The 22,649-nt window shown below is 43.6% G+C and overlaps 1 protein-coding gene across 3 annotated transcripts in view; it reads left to right on the top strand.

Moving 5' to 3' along the window:
- Positions 1 to 3,172: 3,172 nt before the first annotated feature.
- The window catches only part of LOC117708852 (calreticulin-like), a 37,002-nt gene continuing 17,525 nt past the window's right edge, over positions 3,173 to 22,649 (top strand). Inside the window, exons 1-2 of one of the 3 annotated variants that reach the window (XM_076934471.1) lie at positions 3,173 to 3,371; positions 20,086 to 20,187. In XM_076934471.1, coding sequence (XP_076790586.1) covers positions 3,266 to 3,371; positions 20,086 to 20,187 — 208 coding nt within the window. In that variant the 5' untranslated portion in view covers positions 3,173 to 3,265. Of the gene's footprint in view, positions 3,372 to 9,050; positions 9,307 to 20,085; positions 20,188 to 22,649 lie in introns of those variants that run through there. The other 2 variants (XM_076934472.1, XM_034502783.3) reach the window with 2 other exon arrangements.

The following is a 22,649-nucleotide window of genomic DNA, read 5'->3' as shown; positions in this document are numbered from 1 at the left end:
TTTCTTACTAAGGCTAATACATTATAAACATCACAGTGATCATTAAAAAGGAAGAATGTTATTAGTGTTGAGAGAACATCAATTATATACATCATGTCACAACCTTTTTCAACCCCTAAACCTCATTGGTGCCAAGAACAGCAGATCTCTGTGGGAGTCCAGTTTTGTATACATGAGCATACACACCACAACACACACACACACACACACACACACACACACACACGACATCTGGCAATGTGTAGAGACATTTTTAGTAGTTACAACTGTTGGGGAAAGTGGTAATCATCATCTGCTGAGAAAAGCAGCTAAACATCCCACAGTGTAGAGGACAGACCTGGCAACGAAGGAAACTGTATTGCATAAATGCCAATAGTGCTCTGGCCCTGAGGAACCAAACTGAGAATCATCCAGCTTGCATTCCAGGCTTAGACCAATGTGGTTCTGCATATTTCCCTCTGCCTTAGTCTCTGAATCCCTCATCTTCCTGGGAACTGCATGTCCCAGCTCTACCCAACTATGGCACAATCTGAAAGGGTGATTAAATTCTTAGGCTCTGAAGTCCTCAGGCCTGGACTTGTGCAGAGCTGGGAACTTGGAAGAGTTCTTGGCCAATCTCTTCCTCTCTCTCGTCTAGCTTTTTGGCCTACAGTACCATTTATATTCCTCAAATGTGTTAGTTGTAGCCAAGACCCTTTCTGAGTTCCAGGTTATAAATATTAATTTTTTTGAGACCAGATCTCATGGAGCCCATGTTATTCTAGAATTTATACATAGTCAAAGATGACTTTGAACTTCTTCCCTCCAGCTTCAACTTCCCAAGTTCTGGGTTACAGTTATACCACTACATTCAGTTTACATGGTACCAGGCATCAAACTCAGGGAAATGCATGCTAGACAGTCTATCCACTGAGCTACATCTCCAGTCTCCATTACTATTGTGTTATTTTTAATATAGGATCCAGTTTTGCTATGTACCCTGGGCTGGTCTTGAACATGCGGCAAGTTCTGTTTCTGCCTTATGAGTGCTGGAATTACTGGCCTGTGCCACCATGCCTAACACATTTTAATCATTGATTAGACATTCCCAACTTAGCATACAGTAATAGTAATCAATGTTCTCTTTGCAGGTAGGGTTCACTATGTATCCCAGGGTAGCCTCAAACTCCCTGTTCTCCTGCTTCAGTCTCATAAGAAATAGACTTGCAAGTGTGTTCCTTCATGCCTGACCTGTGATTTTTTTTATTTGTTTTCATTTCCATGTATGTGTGTGTGTTTTCAGTGATTGAGTGCACATGCCCAGAGTTCAGTGCACAGCCCAGGTTTTCCGTGGATTCTAGGAATCTGAACTCAGATTGTGCTGCAAGCCATCTCTCCAGCCCCAGAGACTCTTTTGGATAGGGTCTCCCTTTGTAGCCCTGGCTAGCCTGGAACTCACAGAGATCCACCTGACTCTGTCCTGGAAGTTATAGGCATATAACTCTTAAACTGGACATGCTGGCTCACACTTATAATCCCAGTGATCAGGAGGTAGAGGTAAGAGGATAAGGAGTTCAAAATCATCCCTAGCTACATAGTTAAAAAAAAAAACCAACCAACCAACCAACCAACCAACCAACCAAACAAACAAAAAAACCCAACTGGGGTGGGGGTGGGGCCTGGAGAGATGGCTCTACCGTTAAAACCTCTTGCTGCTTTTCCAGAGGTCTTAATTTCCTATTACCTGCCATCTGTCTGTGACTCCAGTTTCAGGGGATCAAGCACCTTCTTTGCTCTCGTGGAGCACCAGGCAAACAGACATACATGCAGGCAAAATACTCACATACATAAAATGAGACAATAAAATTAAAAACAGCAAGAGTCTGGCCTTCAACTCAAGCAAGCACCTGATGACATCACTCACTCCATGGCTTCACAGTGGACCAGTGATAACTCCTTGGCTCCCCAGCTCTTGAGAGATCTTTGCTCACTGTCCCCATCAGCCCCTCCTCTACACTCACCATTCTCAAGCCACATTGCTCACATTTCTGATGCTGAGGTGAGGCAAACTTGTCCCTGTTTTAAAAGCCTTTTGGACTTGGCCTTGCTGTTGTCTGGATCACCTGCCTCAGCTCAATGCCTGGGTTCTTCTCATCCTGATCGCAAACAAAGTGTCCTTGTAAGCAGGATTTCTCTCAGCAGCCTGTCAGCCCTGCCTGCCTCTCTCTGTATCATCACCTTGTTTTCCTTTCCGTGTCAATGACCACCATCTGCGATGTCTTTATGATCATCTGTCCGCTACCATAAAAAGTGAGCTCTGTGGGCACAGGTTGACTCCCACGTTCTCCTGTGGCTTTGATGCCCAGCTCTGCCTCACACACATTAGCACTTCAGTGACTACAACTTAATAGATAAATGAAGTGAAGTGCCACTTGTCTGTCAGAGCCTCAGTTTGTCCATCTGTAGAGTGAGCACAACACCACTGTAGCTATGCATCTGTGGGAGGGTTGAAGGATACTGTGCATGTTAAGGACCTGGTTTTGGTGCTCAGCACCCTGCATGGTGGTCCATAAATGATGGTGGCTTTTCCTTCCATCGGCCTCATTTTTCTCACAATGAGGGAAATGGTGGTGGCTGCATAGCAGTGGTTGTGTAGAAACAAGATTAATTTACAAGTTTTCCCCTCCCTTTGCCCCTGTTCATTTCCTGCCCTGGCCCAGCCCTTCCTTCTTCTCCTGTTCAGACCGTTACCTTTGGCAGGACGCTGTCCTTGATATCCTATCCTGGATTAGTGCTTCCTGGGGGCACCTTGGGCCTTGAATGTTTTTGTTCAAATAAACAGGCACACTGCTATCATAGTTTCTTCATTGGCCCAGTGGATGGTGGGTAGGTGAGTGGATGGGTGGATGAATGGGTGGATGGAGGGAAGGAGGGATAAAGGAAGGAATCATGTTGAGAACACCTTGAGTTCAACTACTCCACAGTTGAGCAGGCTTACAGGAGTCTCTAGAGGCCAGCCTCAGCTGGTCCTGCCACTCCCCCACACTCTGGGGAACCCTGCCTTGTAGCTCCCTTGACACAGAAGTCAGAGCTCCTCCAACAATCTCAGCTCGTGGTCCCCAACCATTGGCTGCAGCCTTCATTGCCCTGACCCAGGCCACGAATGGGAGGCGGCCAGGTGCTGGAGCATGTGATCTCAGCCTAAACCCCAGGGTCAAAGTAAGAGACAGCACGAAGTGCCTGACTGGGTAGCACCTCTCCAAGACCCCTCTGCCGGACTGAGAAGATGAAGAGCCCATCACTGCTGCCTCTGCTGCTGCTAACCACCTGCACCTTCAGGGCACAGGGAAAAAGACGACAAGTCTACTTCCGGGAGGAGTTCGAAGATGGGGGTAAGCTGTCCTGGAACAGGACACTCCTGTTTCTTCTCAGTCACCAGCTCTAAAGGAGGTCAGGCTAACTTTCCCCCTTTATCCTTAATCAGAACTAGAAGATCCACAGTTTAAAGCCCCAGATGTGGCCTTGGGTCTGTGCTTGAATTTCTTCTCTAGTAAAAGAATATAGAGGTTGAAAAATTATTATGAGAGTTTAAAAAACGACAAGATGTGCATGGTGCTGTACATGTGGGTATGTTCAATGTTGTTCAGTCATCCCTTCGTTCTGAAAACAGAAGCAAGTGAACCCAGAGTAAAAGTGTCACCACCACCTCTGGTGAGAATAGCAAGACTCCATGCTCCATAAAATTCAAGTACTTGGAGGATCTCAGAGTTCACCTCATTCAACCTTCTCCTGGTAGATAAGCCCCCTCTGCTTCCTGAGACTCAATTCATTGACCTATGATAACAGCATATTGAGGGTATCTATGTGAAGAGATAGTACATAAGACAGGACGGATGGACCTAATCACAGGGCAGGGCAACAGGCTTCAAGGAGAAGACAGAACACTCGTATTAGACAGACAGACAGACAGACAGACAGACAGACAGACAAGAGTCTATCAGGACTGACAGACCTAGAGTGTCATCTTAGGGGACTTGGCAAGTGTATGGTGAGGTTAGAGATGAGGGATGGGAGGGAGGGCCTACCTAGCTCAGGAGGCTGTGGAGCCTGGTCTCTTGCTGGAAGCAATAGGGAGCCAGTGAAAGTGTAAACAAGGAGAAACAAGGGCTAACCTGTGTCTTGGGGAAAACAGTGGAACACACATGTAAGGAGAGGTTGTGAGCTGGGAGTATTGGCTCATGTGCTAATCCCAGCACTGAGTTACACAGCAAGTACCAAGCCAGACATAATAGGAAGACCTTATCTAGGTAAAAAATAAAACTTAAATTAAAAGGCAAATGTGACAGTTCATAGACCTATCACTTAACCCAGCACTCAGGAGGCTGGGTTGGAGGCCAGCCTGAGCTACATAGAGTTTTAGGCCAGCCTGGGCTATACTGTCTCAAAATTCCAAAAATGAAAAAGAAAATCAAATTGTGAGACTGCTCAGATTTGAGTCTAGAGACAGGAAGCCGTCTAAGAGGCTGTCGGGATTTTGGTGAAGAGTTGGGGTAGTATCGGGGAGGCAAAGATCAGAGCACAGGGGAGAAAATGTTTAGTGGCTGGCAAGGACCCCCAGCCCCTGACTTGCTGTGGTTTAACCTGTTCACAGAGGACAGGTTGGTAGCCCCTTTCCTGACTAACCTTTCAGTGAGCCCAGTGTGGCCACAGCTTCTGACCACTAGCTCCTGGGCCACCTCCCTGCTTGGCCTGGCTGAGACCCAAACCCTTATCCCTCCAGCCAGAGGCAAGGAGAACATGCACGGGCCTGCAGGCCCTTCCCCAGGGACAGAGCTCTGCTTGTCCAACGTGGAAGGAGTGAAATGCCCACGGGTTTTACTGATAAATGTTTCTGAAATGTACCTTGGGGTCAGGAAAGAACTGGCTTTTATCCAAGATGATTAGAGGAGGTCAAGCTTGTGACCAGAGTAAAGCAGCAGGGGAGGCAGCTGCAAGGGAGCGCCTTCTCCCAGGCGGCCTGGCCTGGGCAGGCTCTGGGTCTGGCCAGTGTCAATCGCTCACTCTCTATGAACTTTATGACCCTGTGCCTCTCCCATTCCCTCTGTGCTTCAAATTCTGTGCCGGCTTAGGGAGAAGCCCCAGGGTAGGACTGTAGAATGAAAGGACTGGATTTTTGACACATAAAAAAAAAAAAAAAAAAGAGGAAAATTTTGGTACAGTCTTCCCCTAAAAGGAGCAAAGCCTAATTGTTGAGGTCAAAAGCTTTTCTTATGTAATTATACCATAAGGGGGGGGGAGGGAGAGGGAGGAGGAAGGGGAGGGGGAGGGGGAGAGGGAGACAGACAGAGACAGACAGAGATAGAGACAGACAGAGAGACAGGGAGAAAAAGAGAAAAAGAGAGAGAAAGAGAGAGAGATCAGAGAGAGCCATGCTGAGGGACTGGTTCTGCACTTGGAGAAGTTGGCTAGTGTCATCTCCCTCTTCCAAAGCCTCTCCTCAGCTTACAGGGACCCAATTCTGTTAAAGTGGTCAGAACTGGGAAGATTTAGACACTCATTTGTTCTATCTTGATTCAGAGAAACTGATATATAAACCACACGCTCAGTTCATCCATAGTTTTGTTGAAAACACAGCTGAGGTGTCCTCCAGGCCTCTGGACTTCTCTGTCTTAAGCAAACTATCCACCCACAGATTTTTTTTTAAGTCTGAGAATTATCTTTAATTCCTTAATTTTCTTCTTCTCCCTCTAATCTATCAGCAAGTCTAACTGGTTCTGTCTTCAAAATATATTTAGAATAGTGTGGTGACTTTTGCCTGTAAACCCAGCAGCACTTGGGAGAGGGGAGGAAGAGGAGGAAGAGGAGGAAGAGGAGGAAGAGGAGGAAGAGGAGGAAGAGGAGGAGGAAAAACGATCTGTATGTAGTTCAAGGCCGGTCTCAGCTATAAGAGACCAGGTTGAGGTTGATAGGATAATCCCTTACTTAGGGAAACACAAACAACATCTGTCCCAGCCTTATAGACCCTAACTACAAGCTACAGTGTTATTCCACTGGGGAATGAGTGAGTTTATTGGGCTTGCTTCTAGAGTATGGAGAGCTACTTACAGGAGAGTGGAGGACCCTAAAGCAACCACACGAGAAAGTCTTCAACCAGATCCATAGATGGAGTTTCCTCTCCATTAACCTCCCCCAACCTTTATACCTTAACACTTTCCAGTGTACCGTGTTTTCCCATCCTCCAGCCCTTGAATGGTATCCTCCAATTCACTCTGTAGCTGAGGATGACCTTCGATTTCTGAGTCTTTCCTTTACCTTCAAAGGACTGGGATTATAGATGTGTGCTACTGTGCCTATGTTTTTAGTAACTTTATTTTATTAATCAACTTTTTGGACATATAATCATCTATTGTTCAGGGTTTTGTTTTTTATTTTTTTGTTTATTTGTTTGTTTTAGCTCTTTCATATGATGAAAAGGGCTAAGGGAAGAGAGGCTGAATGATTTTTTTTTTCCCCCCAAGGTTAAGCAGTGAGTGTCAACAGCAGTTCGGATTTGCAAGCTAAAAAACAAAACAAAACAAAACAAAACAAAACTAATAAAATATAAATAAAAGAGAAAGGGGCAGGGGAAATAGATGGGAGGACTGGGAATATCTCAGGGGTGGGGACACTTGCCCAGCATGTATGACACCCTGGTTTGATCTCCACCACAGTAGTGTAGAAAAGCAGTTGGGAGACAAAGGCATGATCTGGCTAGTGTCTTCCATTTCACAGTTAGGAAGGCCAGTAGCTGGCTCAGCAGAGGGATGGGGCTGGAAGCCTGACTCCAGGAGACCGAAGAATAGATGAAAGAGAATAGAAAGGTGTTGGCTACATTTTGGGAAATCCTGCCAGGAAGAAGAGGATCTCAGGCAGATAATTTGGAATGCTGAGTACAGGCTCAGTGGGTACACGGTGAGAGTCTTACAGAAGGGCACTGAGAGGTACAGAGATGTTGCATCACTTTCAGCTGACTGAGCCCTTGGCACACTGGAAGTGCTCAATTAAGTCTGTAGAGAAGCTGAGTGTATTGGTGCCTGCCTGTAATTCCAGCACTTAGGAAGAGGACAGAGAAGGCTTAAGAGTTCTAGTTATCCTTGGAAACATAGCAAGTTTGAGATAGGTCTGGGCTAAATGAGACGCTGCCTCAAAGACCCAAATAAGTGAATAAGTGAATAATAAGAAGTTTTAATATTATAAAAAAGTGTTTAGCCTAAATAATTTAAATACACCTAATGTTATATAAAAATGTACAAAGTTATATGTAAGGTATATTTTGTCATTGTGTAATATATGTCTATGCATAGGAAGAATAATAGAAGAAAATATACCAAAATGTAAATGGTGATAATTTGCATTTTGGTAATAATGTAATAAAGAACAGACAGATGGTTTTACCTTTAATTTTTTTCTATAACAAACATGATTTTAATTATAAGGCTGGGCAGTGGTGGCGCATGCCTTTAATCCCAGCACTTGGGAGGCAGAGCCAAGTGGATCTCTGAGTTCGAGGCCAGCCTGGTCTACAGAGTGAGTTCCAGGACAGCCAGGGCTATACAGAGAAACCCTGTCTCGAAAAACCAAAAATAAATAAATAAATAAATAAATAAATAAAAATAAAAAATAAAAAATAATAATTATAAAAAGCAAAATATCTGTAATCTCGTCACTGAGTAGGTAGAGGAAGGAAGATAAGGCAGGAGTTCAAAGCTAGTCTCATGTACTTAGCAAATTCAAGGTCAAACTGGATTACAGGAGAACCAAAAGAAAGAAAGAAAGAAAAAACTCACCAAAGGAAAGGAAAAAGATAAACAAACCTCTCATTTCCTGCATTGCTCCCTGCCGTGCTCTGGCTCACTGTGTCTGATACCATGAGTGTCCATGACTAAGTGTGGTGTTCTAGTAAGGCTTGATGCTGCCCATGCCTCAGTTCACCTCTGCAAAGTAGTACTTCATCTCCCCAAAGCCCCAAGAAGCAGAAGAGGCCATGTGGGTACTGAACTAGCAAATTTGAATCCAGGACCATAGTATTTTAAAACTCATTTTTCTTTTTTCTTTTCTTTCTTTCTTTTTTGTTTTTTTTTTTTTTTGTTTGTTTGTTTTTTGTTTTTTGTTTTTTTTTTTGTTTTTGTTTTTCAAGACAGGGTTTCTCTGTGTATCCCTGGCTGTCCTGGAACTCACTCTGTAGACCAGGCTGGCCTCGAACTCAGAAATCCGCCTGCCTCTGCCCTCTGCCTCCCAAGTGCTGGGATTAAAGGCGTGCGCCACCACTGCCCGGCACTCAAAAGTCATTTTTCTTGCACCACTTTGGCTGTCCTCTGCTGCCTCCACCCCCAGGAGCCAAGGAAGCTAGAGGCCTTCCAGCTCGGCAACCTTCATAAAAGTACATCTTACATGCTTTAATGCCAAAAGCAAAAGGGTCTGGAGAGGTCATCTAAGGCAAATTCCTCAGGGAGGCAGATACAGATGCAGATCCTTGCTTTCTACTTTTCTTTAGAATATTCTAGATCATAGAACATCATAGTACTGAGAGGGTGTGGAGCTTTTAGAAGGCACCCTTCTTTGAGGAGATGGGGAAACTGAGTCCCAGAGATGTAAGGTCATTTCCCCAAAGTTCCACAATGCACGGTGGCAGAGATTCTTGTCAAGACCAGGTCTTGTTTCTTCACAAAGCATTCTGTGGTCACTGTTGAACACTACCAAGTGTCGTGTGGCCGCAGACAATAACGGCAGTGACCACTGGAACAACATGAGCATGGAGAAAGCCAGAACTTTCCCAGGGACTGGCACATTACCATAGGCAGGAATGTTGACAGAGAAAATGGGAGAACCATCAGACTGACAACACAGGCAGATATGGAGGGAAAACTAATGACCACAGCTGCCACCATTGTGGAGATATAAAATCTGGGGAAAAGAAACTAGAATTCCAATGAGGGTCTGAATGATGCAGGAGTCACAAGGTATGTACGCGTGTGAATGTTAATTCTGTTAGCTCTCAGACTTGTCTATGAAAACTTGGCTGGAGAGACGTTCTTACACAAAGAGCCTTTGTACCCAGCTGGCATAGACACACTGGGGACAGCCCAGCAGGACTGAGGAACACCCTGCTGCTCAGGCCTCCGACTGATAAGCAATTGAGACCATCTGTGAATCAGAGACACTTGGACATGCTGAGCCTGGGGAAGAATCGCCTTGGATGGATGCCCGAACCAAAGGGACCTGGTCCAGCTGGCCTTTCCAGAGCTCAAGTACAAACGGATGGCGAGAATCTCTCTGGAGGCTGCAGGGGTGAGGAGGCAAGAGTGGGGCCTTGGATGTGTGAGAATTCATGTTCTGATTCTGCCATTTGCTCAGTGGGTGACTGTGTGTAATTTACTAACCTCACTGATTTTCTTCTTTTATTTTTAAATTTGTTTTTGTGGTGAATCAAGCCCAGCATCTTGTATGTGCCAGGCAGGTCCACGTTCCTGGCCCACTTACTTGTCATTTTGCATAAGACAGGGGTGAGCATCCTGACTTCCATGTGGTTGCAGAGAAAACTGAACGGAGAGGAAGCTTGGGAACCATGTGCTCTGGTGCACAGCTCATTCACATGCCTTCTCTGTGGTATTCTGCTGCTGCAGCCCATTTAGAGCGTGCTCACTCTCCTCGACCGGTCACTTGATCAAATGCTATCTCAGCACAGAGGCTGTCAACCCTGTCTCAACTAATACCTTAGCACCTCTTAATTTTCTTTATAAAAATTATAATTTCCCTGCTATTATTACACATTGTATCTCTACATTATTTTGTTTGAACCTTGTCATCTTACTCTTCAATCAGCATATAAATTCCACGAAGGAAGAGATTTTATTATTTTTATCGCCCAGAACATATTAAGTCTCATAAATAAATGAGTCAGTTGAGGGAAGAAGGGAGGAACTCTGTTTTAAAAAGAAAAAAAAAAAGCTATCAGCTGGGCAGTAGTGACACACGCCTTTAATCCTGGTGCTCAGGAGGCAGAGGCAACTTGGGGAGGAAACGGTTTATTTCATCTTACACTTAAATGTCACAGTCCATCACTGAAAGAAATCAAGGCAGGAAGTGGAGCAGAGGCTGTGGAGGAGTGTTGCTTGCTGGCTTGCTCCTCCTGGCTTGCTCAGTTTCCTTTCATATACAACCCAGGGGTGGCCCCTCCCACAATGGGCTGGGCCCTCCCACATCAATCCCTAGTTAAGAAAATGTTTCCTAGGCTTCCCTTTAGGCCAATCTTATGGAGGCATTTTCTCAGTTGAGGTTCCTCTTCCCAGATAGCTTAGCTTCTGTCAAGTTGACAAAAACAAAAACCAAACCTAGGACAAGGTAGAGGGCTTGGACAGTTTGCTCAGTTAGTAAGGCCCTTGTGCAAGTATGCATGGGACCAGAGTTTGGGGGCCCCCAGAAACAATGTAACTAGGGGCGGGGGTGGTTTGGAAACAGGCACATCTCTGGAGCTTATTAACCAGTCAGCCTAGCTGAATTCATGAGTTCTATGTTCAGTGAGAGACCCTGTTTCAAAAAGTAGTGTGCACATAAATACATGCATACCCACACACAACACCTCCGTACATCATACAGACATAAACACATGCCAAAAAAGAGGCGACGCTGCCCCACCTCCCCCCTTCTTCTGTGTGGTCTTTCTGATTTGATTATTTTATTGAAAAATAAAAACAGACTAAAGGATGTGAGAGTGGGGTGCACTGAACTTTTGGGATTAATATGTCATTAATTAATATATCATTTACCATTTGTAATTCCAGCCATCTGAATAATTTGCCTTAACATTTTCTCTTTAAGTCCCAATACGTGTTTATATGTGTCTATATGCCTTCAATTTCCACCAATGGGGAAAATCATTAAACAATGTTGAGGGTACAGTTCAGTATCAGATCACTTGTCTGAAATGTATAATGACCTGAAATCAATTCCCAGCATGTCTCTCTCTCTCTCTCTCTCTCTCTCTCTCTCTCTCTCTCTCTCTCTCACACACACACACACAATTAAGCTATACAATTCTAGTTCATCTATTTCAATAAAACAAATGTTATGCTCTAGTTAAAACACATTAGGGCTGGGACAACGGCTCAGTGGGTAAAGTGCTTGCTAGGGAAACTGAGGACCTGAGTTGTGAAGGAGAGAGATATTTCCTAGTATACATAGAAAAAAAGCAAATTTTTTTTTAAAAGAAGGCTGAGAGCTGGAGCTCTAAGTCGGTGATAAAGTACTGGCCTTGGACCTCAGATTTGATCCAAAACACAGGAAAAATATCAGTAGAACTGTTAACAACGTATGACAACTACAACTAAAGAGTAAGAGACCATGACTTCCAGAGGAGCAAGGACTGTTACACAGGTGGGATTTCGGGGTGGGAAGAGAAAAGAAAAGTATGTAATTACAATTTAAAAATATTAACAACGGCCGTCCCTGGGAGGAGATCATCAACTTTACTGTGTTTTTGTTTCTTTTGGACTTTCTGTGTGTTGCAAGATACGTGATTTTATCTTGAAAAAAAAAAACAGGCAATAGAAAATAAGAAAAGCCAAGTATTTTGTCCCTTCCCAGCCCCTGTTAAACAGTGAGCCCCTCCAGAGCAGGAGAGCTGGAGTGGGGCTCTGGAATCACGCCTTGCTCACACTTACTTTCTTGGTATCTGGAGGTGTGCATCTGGACAGCACAGGCCAGGCATTCTCTATTTAGTGAGTATCCAGTATCTAGTCTAGTATAATCAGACAATATTATTTAATGGGCATTTTGTTGTTGTTTTGGGGGCTTTTGTTTGGTTGGTTTATTTAGATAGAGTCTCATTATATAGCCCTGGCTGGCATAGAATTTACTATATAGACCAGGCTGGCCTTGAACTCACAGAGATCTGTGTGCCTGCCTTTGCCTCTGGAATGTGGGGATTGAAGGCAGGAGCCACCATACAGCCTGCACACTTTCCTAGTAAGCTTAACTATCTATCTGTCCCCTAGGAAATGCTGCATCCGCAATGACAAGCTCCAGGACTGGGAATGCTTAGTTAATAAAATGACTACTTGGGAGCAACACCTCTGAAAGGAGGGACTATAGACGCATTTATGTATGTAATGTGGGGTTTATACATATGCCATGGCAGAGTCTAGTAGTCAGAGGTCAATTTGCAGAAGTTCATTCTCTTGTTCCCAGAATTGAGCTCAGATCCATCAGGCCTGGTGGCTGTGTCTTTATCCCTTGAGCCATCTCACTAGCCTAAAAATTATTTTTATTGTCTTATTAATTATATCCATCCATTGTTTGATAGACATTATTGTATTCTTATTTTCTTTACAAGGTTTACTTTTGTTTTGGTATTTTGGTTTCTTGGAATGTAGTCCAGGTTGGCTTTGATTCCTGCCTCAGTCACCCTACCAACACCTGGTTTACTTCAGAGAGACTTTCAGTGTAGTCTCTTTGTAGAGATGAAGACACCAACTCAAAGTGGATTGTCCCATTCAGATCCCACCCACTCAGAAGCTGGCTGCATCATTAGAGGCAAAGGCGTTAACTATAGAAGGCTAAGCACTTAGGGCAGATCTGTGGAGAAGCTTCAGAATTAGACCCACAACCCCTCTGCGCATTACAGCCTAATATCGGCTTGAGTCTTTATTAAAGTTTAAATTTTAGACCATTGCTGGTCATCTCAAATGTGCTTGCTATTAAGCCTGATGACCTGAGTTCAATCCCTGGACCCCCATGGTGGAATGAGAGAATCAATTTCTACACATGTGGTATTCAAATGCTACTCCCTACTCTCCCCATTTTAAAATAAATGTAAAAATAAAAGGGTTAAAATAAAAGTTTAAATCTTAAGCCAGGTATGATGCTATGCTCCAATGATCCTTGCACTCCAAAAGTTGAAGCAGGAGGATTTCCCACAGATTTGAAGCTGGCATAGACTAGATATTAGTAAGCTCCAGTCTATTAAAGTAAAGTAAACTCCATCTCAAAAAATTGTAATTTTTATTAGAATTCTTTATAAGAAGTCAGAATTGGGGTTGGAGAGATGGCTCAGAGGTTAAGAGCACTGACTGCTCTTCCAGAGGTCCTGAGTTCAATTACCAGAAACCACATGGTGGCTCACAACCATCTGTAATGGGATTTGATGCCCTCTTCTGGTGTGTCTGAAGACAGTTGCAGTGTACTTACTTATAAACATAGATAAATAAAGAAATCTTTAAAAAAAAAAAAAGTCAGGATTTTCTATGGTGTCTAGAATCTTCCATGGAGAATTAATAGGAGAGATAAGTGAGGCACAGTGGAGCACACCAGTAAGTCTAGAGCTCAGGGAGCAGGGGCAGAAGGGTCATGAGTTTGAGGTCAGCTTGGGTCACTAAGGAAGACTCGGGGAGGGGAAGGGGAGAGAGTAAGAGGAAAAAGGAGCAGAGAGAAAGACACACATGTACACACAGAGAGAAAGAGAGGTTATCTTAAAAATTCTCTGTAGAATACAATCTAACAGTATTGAGTAAATATAGCAAATGTATATTTTTATCTAATTATGCAACCTTATAATGGATTTTTTTTTTTTTGTCTCCACTGGGAAAAGAGCAACTTTTTCCTTCAAATCAAATGTACTCATATTTCTTTGCCTCTGTTATGTGTCACTCTGATGCGATGTTATTGCTAATGTTATATACCATTCTTACATAGATATATTTGTACATAAATACAACCTCCAGTAGTTTATTGAGCCCACTCCTGTGCTGCTATTTTAAACAAATTCTTCCAGAAACTCTGTGAGTTAGGTAATACCTTTCTATCGATGAGAAACCAAGTCTCAAAGACGTTAAACATATTTCTGCAGCTCGGAGGAGATGAGTCCCCAAGCCCAATCTTTTGCAGGCGCGGATATGGGAGGAATTACAGGTATTTGACCTCCTTGCCTTTCTATATCTGCCCGGGTTTGGGGAAGATTGTGTCCATTTATCAGTTAGATGTGTCAGCTCCTGAACACATTACTTTTGGTTAGAGTGCTCTCTGGAGATAAATATTTGGCCAATTTAGAGGAAAGATTTAACAGGTAGAAAGAGCCAGCAGCCTTCAACCTCAGCTAATGCACTGCTCTCCTCTCCCCCACCTCTCCTCCCATCCTCTCCGTCTCTGGTCTTTTGATGTGCAACCTTTCTGTTCGGAACACCCACGCCTCACCTTCCTGCCAGTTCAGTTCTTCGGTTTCGATTTCTCCTAAGCCCTCCCTGATGCTTAGTAACCTCTGAGTTGTGGAATCTCATCAGCCCGTGCTGTCCTCAGCTCTGATGCTTCACTCGTCTGGTTACTGCTCAGTTGCTTACTGCAAGGTCTCTTCCACCAGACTTCCTGACTCCCCTGAGGATCATAGGTCCTTGAAGGGGACCTGTCAGATTCCTGTCTGTGTGCCAGATGCCTGGTGCAAAACAAATGCTCAATAAATGTTTGCAGAAGACCTGGCTCTGCAAATGGTTATTGAGATCTGCAACTTTGAACTAAGTGTCCACCAATAGGTCACTTCTTTTTGTGGGCCTCAGTTTCCCTATCTGCAATATGTAGAAGTAAAAGTAAATGACCAGTTAGTCATTCTAGCTTAAGCCTTTTCTGATACTAGATGCTATAAGATTAAGAAGAAAAGCATGGTGTGCTTTAAGTAGGACTTTGTTAACTATATGACATTGTTTTCCTAAGAAGAAGCTATTGTTTTCTAAATGCTTATTTTAGTTCATATGTGTCTCGGTGTATGTATGTGTACCATGTGTGTGAAAGAGCCTGCAGAGGTCACAGGAGGCATCACATTCCCTAAAACTGAAGCTACAGATGGTCGTGAACCACCATGTGGGTGCTGGAGAATGAACACGGGTCCTCTGGAAGAGCAGCGCATGCTTTTAACCGTTGACTGTCTTTCTAGCCCCAAGAGAAGCTCCTTATTTTGATACAACTTAAATTATGTCAGGCATGACTTAATATCAATACTCTTCACCCTGAAAACTAATTAAGATTGTGGACTTTGAAATTCTGATGTAATCTCTTCTACCATGGAGCTCAAGGCTAAAGCTGTACAATTCTTTCTATGTGTTTGTTGGGCTCAGTCAACATTTGTCAATCTATTCCTTCAGTTGTAAGGCTGAGAATGTTACGGCTTAGACAAAAGGCATAACCGTGCACCTCTTCACTCGTTCAGCAATGATCGTGGGAAGTTTGCTCTGTGTTAGGCACCGGGACACATTGGGCAACACAGTAATCCTAGAACACGGGAAAGATAGACAATGTTTGAATTATACACAAATTATAGAGCATCGCATGATTAACCTATTATTAAGTTCCCACTTTTTATGTTATAATGGGCTTTTCACATACATGGCTTCAAGGGAAGCCATGTATATATAATCCAGGGTTTAAAAGTACAGACTCCACTGTTGCATAGACCTGGATGCAAACCTGGCTTGTTCCCTTACTCATAAACTGGGCTCTTGAGCAAGATTCTGAATTTGTTTCTTCATCTTTAATGGAAAAAAATAGGGCATTCATCACGAGGCTATTATGAGATTGCAGGGAGAGAGAGCATGCACAGCCTTCAGCACAATGCCTGACATATGGCTGCTAAGTAGTAGCTATTTTTTCTTTTTTAAATACCATTCATTTTTTAAAATCTTTTTTTAGTAGCTATTATCATGGTGCATTTTTTTCTACATAGCACTCTTCTTCATCTCTTCCAGAGGGAAGACAGCTTTGAAATCAGACAGGTTTAGGATTATATTTCAAGTACAACACTTACTAGGTGTCCTAGTTAGAGTTACTGTTGCTGTGACCAACACGATCACCAAAACAACTTGGGGAGCAAAGGGTTTATTTGGCTTACACTTCCAAATCACGGTTCATCATCGAAGGAAGTCAGGACAAGAACCTGGAGGCTGGGGCTGCTGCAGAGGCCATGGATGGGTGCAGCATACTGGCTTGCTCTATATAGCTTGCTCATCCTGCTTTCTGATAGAACCCAGGAGTACCAGCCTGGGGGTAACCCCATCCCCCAAGTGGACTGGGCCCTCCTCCATAATTAAGAAAATGCCCTATAGGCTTGTCTGCTTGTAGCCCCAATCTTATGGACATATTTTTTTAATTGAGGTTCCCTCCTCTCAGGTGACCCCAGTTGTGTCAAGCTGACATTAAAGTAGCTAGCACACAAAGCACAAAGTGGAAATAATGATACAGCATCATCTGTGAATATGGAGTGAAGTTTTTAGAAAGCCACATGAAGGCCTAACATATACTGACTTTCAATCTGCCTTTTGAACCAATCCTTATCCTTCAGTGGCTTAACTACGACCAGAGGAGTAGGACCCTCTTCATCTGAGCCACTAGGACTTCTCCTGGAACACCCCCCCACCCCCCCCACCCCCCACCCCCCCCCCTATTAAGAGGGGTAATAAACTCATTCACCAGGACCTGCTGAACACTGAGACATTGAGGGAAACAGGAAGACTTTGGGAAGTGTTGGGGGTGGGGAGAAGAATTTTAATCTCTTCCCTTTCTGGATGTTTTAAAACTTATTTGTTGTTTGTTTGACACACCAGGGTCATGTACATGCTAACCAATTCCTCTAGCACTGAGCAACATCCCTTTTGGTTTTAGGTTATGTTTATGATTTTTCAGTTTTTTTTACCCAAGAATTCAATCAACATGCATAAGACAGATTAACAGGGGCAAAGCATATTTATTTATTTGTTTATTTATTTTTGGTTTTTCGAGATAGGGTTTCTCTGTGTAGCCCTGGCTGTCCTGGAACTCACTCTGTAGACCAGGCTGACCTCGAACTCAGAAATCCGCCTGCCTCTGCCTCCTAAGTGCTGGGATTAAAGGCATGCGCCACCACTGCCTGGCAGACTTTTCTTTCTTTTTTTTTTTTTTTTTCCCATGAAACTCGGGCAGACTCACATGGGGAAAGCGGGATTCGAACCGGGAGAGAGAGAGCAAAGGGCACGGGCTTGCCCTCTGCAGGCAGCTACCTTAGCTGCTGCGCCACCGCTGGCTTGCTGCATATTTATTAAATACGTTTTTTAATCCTTATAATAGTAACCTTCCTGTTGCTATAAAATACCACAACCAAAACAACTTCAGGAGGAAAGAGCTTATTTGATTGATAGGTTACCGTCAATCATTGAGGAAGCCAAGAAAGGAGCCTGGAACAGAAACCATAGAAGAATCCTGCTTACTGATTCATACTCCACAGATGGCTCAGCCTGCTTTCTTATACAACCCAAGACCCCTTACCCTGGGTGGCACCACCTACAGTGGTCTAGGTTCTTTTGCCTCTGTCATTAACCAAGAAAATGCCCTACAGACTCGCCTACAAGCCAATCTGATTGAAGCAATACTTCTGTTGAGGTTTCTTCTTCCTAGGTGATTTTAGTTTGTGTCAAGTTGACAAAAACTAATCAGCACATGTATTAAGTATGTAAGTATCTTTAAAATGTTAATGCAGATGAGTTTTTAAAAGTATATTAACATGGGGCAGTGGTGGCACACGCCTTTAATCCCAGCACTTGGGAGGCAGAGGCAGGCAGATTTCTGAGTTTGAGGCCAGCCTGGTCTACAGAGTGAGCTCCAGGACAGCCAGGGCTACACAGAGAAACCCTGTCTCAAAAAAAATATATTAACACAGGAGTCCTTCTAAAGAAATGGCGAACCAAGGGGAAGCTAGGTGGGATGGTGCACGTCTGAGATTCTAGCACCTGGGAGTCTGAGGCAGGAGCATTGGAAGTTCAAGGTAATTCTCAGTCTGGGCTACACAAAAATTAATCCATTGAAAACAACTCCTACTACCCTCAACAAGAAATGAAGAAATTATACAATCAATCACATGCACTGAACTAGACAACAGTAAGCTGTAAACTGAGGCAAGGTGAAGGAGCCCAGAGTAGGAAAGAAATTTGGGTACAGAGGTGATTAAGATGATAAAATTACTGTAACAAGGTCTGTGTGTACAGATGTCCTCAGCTTCAGCTTGGCGTCCTTGATAGTAAGAATGTTACTTTCCTTTTTGTATAAAGAAGACATTGTTCACATTGAAATGTCATTCCTGCTTTGGAGGAAAAAATGAGATCAGAATGATCTTGCACCTACTCTTGTTTTTCTTTCTTTTTGGAGTTTACTTATTTTTATTTTGTGTGTTTATCTCTGTACCACGTGCATACAGTGTCCATGGAGGACAGGAGAGGGCATTGGATCCCCTAGACTGGAGTTACAGGCAGTTGTAAGCTTCCATGTGGGTGTTGGGAATTGAACCCAGGTCCTCTCTCTGCAAAAGCAGCAAGTGCACTTAACTGCTGGCTACCTGCTCTTTTTAAAGTGCTGTTAATTCAAAATGGGCATTATACCATAGCAAAGTATTTTGGAATTCTCTCTCTCTCTCTCTCTCTCTCTCTCTCTCTCTCTCTCTCTTCCCTCCCTCCTTCTCTCACCCTCTCACTTTTGAAATAGTATCCCACTGTATAGTCTTATAGTGTGTGCCTGTAATCCCAGAACTCAAGAATCTGAGACAGGAGAATCATTATGAGTTTAAGGCCATCTAAGGCTGCATAGTGAAGCCCTGCCACTGAAAGGGCAGAGGACAGTAGACTGCTCAGTCGATAAAGTACTTGCCATGCTTCATGATGACATGAGTTCAATTCCCAGGACCCACATAAAAGGTCAAGTATGGTGGCATATACTTGCTATTATAGCACTGTGAGACAGAGACACGAGAGTCCCTGGGGGCCTGCTGGCTCCCCAGTCTAGCCTAATCAGCAAGACCCAGGTTATGATGAGAAAGTCTGTCTCAAAAAGCAAAGGCAACATTTTAACATCTGAGTAAAGACACCTGAGGGTGATGTCTGACCTCCACATGTAAGTAAACACACAGGCAATGTGCACGTCTAACTGCACTCATCCCACCACCTGCACACATACATACACTCTCTCACATACATATCTAATCACACACATGCACATACACACATATACTCACACACACTCACACCTGTGCATAAACACGGGGCGGAGGGGAGGGAGAGAGAGAGGGAGAGCTTGTTGGCTGCAGTGGTATTTATTGTCTGTAATTTCAGTACTCAAGAAGCAAAGACACAGTAAGGATCAGGAGTTCAAAGCCAGCCTGGGCTGATACAAAAATAAAAAATTAGGAAGGCAAGCCTAAGCCCATGGGTTTCCTAAGAAGTAGCTGAGTCAGTCATCAGAGTCGGGGCCTGAGTAAGAGGAAGCGACAATGGTCCGCTCCCAGTGTTCTTGCTGGATGTGTGCTGATGTGAGGGTTTCCTGAGAAGATGAAGAAGCATTGCCTTTACTCATCAGGCAGTGAGATTGAGAACCTAAAGAAGGGCCTCCTGCAAGGCCTCTTCTATCTCAAGCTGCCAAATGGCTCTGTGACTCTGGAACTATGATTGGTCCCAGGAAGTGGGAGTCAGCAACTCTGAGGCAAGGAATTAGGCACTGAGTGTTTGGGTGGAATGCCAGCTCCTCAGAAGAATGCTTCTTTGTCCGCATGCCATCCGTGCCAAAGCAAAACACATTTGTCAGCATCTGAAAACTGCAAGGCAAGAGTCCACGGAGCTTAAGCAACAGAAAGGGGCCAGGAGAAATTGATTGTTCATGATAATCATTACTAATTTAAGAAGCATGAAATGTTTTGCTAGTCTCTTCCCTGAGCAAGCAGGTTTTATTATTTTACACAAAACATAAATGTGTGTAAGGGCTTAGTCCTCATAATCTTATTTTCCATCTACTGTTGTGAGAATAATCGTTTCTTGCCCTCCAACTACACCCTCCCATGGTAATTTTCAGGACTTAACCCCACGAATGAAGTGGTGGTAGAAAAGTGGCACGGTTGCTTGGCATTTGTGCGACTCCTCCTGACAGGACAGGTCTCAGGGACTGTGTGGTGAGCAGGATTTCAGGAATATTCTGAGTCACCCGTTACGTTGTCATCACTCTGCCTGCAGAACTTAATTAGCACCAACAACTTAATTCATTTGAATGTGTTGGCTTTTTCTTCTCCTTTCTCCACAGATGGATGGACAAAACGGTGGGTGCAATCTAAGCATCAGTCAGATTACGGTAAATTCCAGCTGTCGTCGGGGAAATTTTATCAAGATAAAGAGAGAGATAAAGGTAAATACTAGAATTCAGGAACGTAATGATTATATGACTTTACTCAATTGTTTTTATCCGTGAATACCAATTCATTTTTCTTACCTGATAAACAAACAAACAAACAAATGAAGAGGGCTAAGCTGAACATGGTGGCGCATGCCTGTAACCCCTGTACTCAGGAGATTGAGGCATCCCGGTTACAGCCAGTTAGGGCTAAATGATGGGTTCCAGGGCAGGCTGGATTACAGAGTAAGACCCTGTCACGATCAAACACACAAAAAAATTGGTACGTGAAAAAAGGTAGTCTCTCTACAAAATTTATTACATCCTATAGCTGAGTAATGGATATTTTAAGCTGGCCCTTTGCATATTATGTCTTTCATCTTTCTAACATTTTCATCTGGTGGTTATTGTTATCTTCCCAGTTTTATAGGAGCCTCACAAAGGTTTTGCTATTTGCCTGAGGCTATACTTTACAGCTGAGGGGAACAGCTGAGACTTGACTTTGGATCTGACTCGAGGGACTCTGTTCATTATCCCCGATGTGTGCTGTTTTCCCCAAACTCTTAGGATTTTCACAACTAGCATTCTGCACTGAAAACCTGGGAAAGTACTGCCAAGCACCCAAATGTTGCTCTTTGTAGAGCAGCTTTGTGTGATGGAGAGGAGAGGACCTGACTGATGAGCTGTATAATTGGAGCATGTCTTTTTATTTCTCCAAGTGTTGCTATTAGACAAAGATAACTGTCACCTGCCATTCTCACTAGGCAGAGCTTTTGTAAAAGCCAAATAACTCTGTGGAGGAAGGGTGAGCTCCGAGGGCAAGGACTGAGGGCATGGGTTCTTGATCTGAGGAAGCTTTTGTTCTATAAATAGAGTTCATTGATCATCCCCTGGAGTGATTTCCCATCTTCCTCCATCTGGCTACTGTTATGAATCTCATTTTCATATTTATTAAAGGGGAGAATTATGAGCTGGCTTGAACATTTTAAAATCTTGTTTAAATTCTTTCTGGAAAATTGTTTTCAGAGGACAGAGAACTGGAGACTGGGCAGTCCCCGGGACTCCTGTGTCTTGGCACTGCAGTAAAGGCAGTCTGCACTGCCTCATCTCCTTACAGTCTGGCTTCCTGGTCCATCCTCCTGCATTCCATACTCCAGGTCCGTTAGACTCTAGGTTGTCAGGAAGGACACTGCAGTAACAGTGAGACTGACAGAAGGAGGTTGGCTTGGTTTTATAGCAGGGTGTGGCAGGGCAGAGACTCAAAGCTTGGTCTTCGGCAATCTGTTCATTCCTTCCTGGCTCTTATAGCCCCTTAGAGATCATGAGAGAAGAAAAAAAAAAAAAAAAAAAAAAAAAAAAAACCTTCAAAACACAGCTCCCAGCATGGTATCAGATACGAACATGTTTACCACAGAGCTTGGTGTCCAAGAAATGCTTGAAATTTGTCTGAATCAGGTCCCGGTGCTCCTTCTTGTAATTTAGCATGTTTTAAAGACAGGGTCTTGTATAACTCAAGTTGGCCCTGGACTACCTATCCCCTGCTTCTACCTCTCAAGGGTTGGGGTTATAGGTGTATGCCACCACATCCAGCTTCATTTAACCCTTACTTATTGGGCATTTCCACATGTCTGTCATTTGTGATTACACAATCACAATTCCTTAGCAAGGATCTTTATTTGATTACTTCATATGGTTAGCCTAGAAAAGTTTTTGTCCTTGACAGCTCTGATATTCACTGGAGGTTGGGGGCTCTGTACTAACAACTGCATTAGTGATCTCCGTCATGTGAAACCATTTCAACGACTTCACAACAAAATGAAGAAATTGGTATAGCTCAGCTTTCATTGTTACTGTGAGGGTTGAATATAGACATGTGTGAATGAAAAAAACTATCTGGTAGTAGAGTTAAATGTTAAGGACTTGGGAGATGACACTGGGTAAGAGTGCTTGCTGAACAAGAGTGAAGACCTGAGTTCAAATCCCTAGAACCAAGGCTGGAGATGTGACTCGACTGTTAAGAGCACTGGCTGATCTGATGGAGGACCCAGGTTTCCAGCACCCGTGACCTCCAGTCCTAGGGAATCCATTGTCCTTTTCTGACATCTGCAGGCACTATATTCATGTGGTGCATAGACACTAATATAGACAAAACACCTGTACGCTGGTAAAATTAGTAAATAAGCCCCTATGACCCATATAAAAAGCTGAATGGCTGTGTACGCCTGTAACCCTAGTGCTAAGGGAGGGGTTGAGGCAGGGATATGAGGATCACTGGGCTTACTGGCTGCTAGTGCTAGGTTCAGTAAGAGACCCTGTCTCAAAGCAATAAGGCAGAGAAAGCAAGGCAACTGACATCTCCCTCTGGCAGGTGTATCCAGAAGCATGCACACCTGCATGCATGTAACACACACTCGATTTTTACAAAAGAGATTATTTAGAGATTAAAATATTAAGTGAACTATAGCAACATTTTTTAA

Source organism: Arvicanthis niloticus, chromosome 5 (genome assembly GCF_011762505.2).
Source record: "Arvicanthis niloticus isolate mArvNil1 chromosome 5, mArvNil1.pat.X, whole genome shotgun sequence".
NCBI lineage: Eukaryota > Metazoa > Chordata > Mammalia > Rodentia > Muridae > Arvicanthis > Arvicanthis niloticus.
This window is presented reverse-complemented; position numbering and strand designations above follow the sequence as displayed.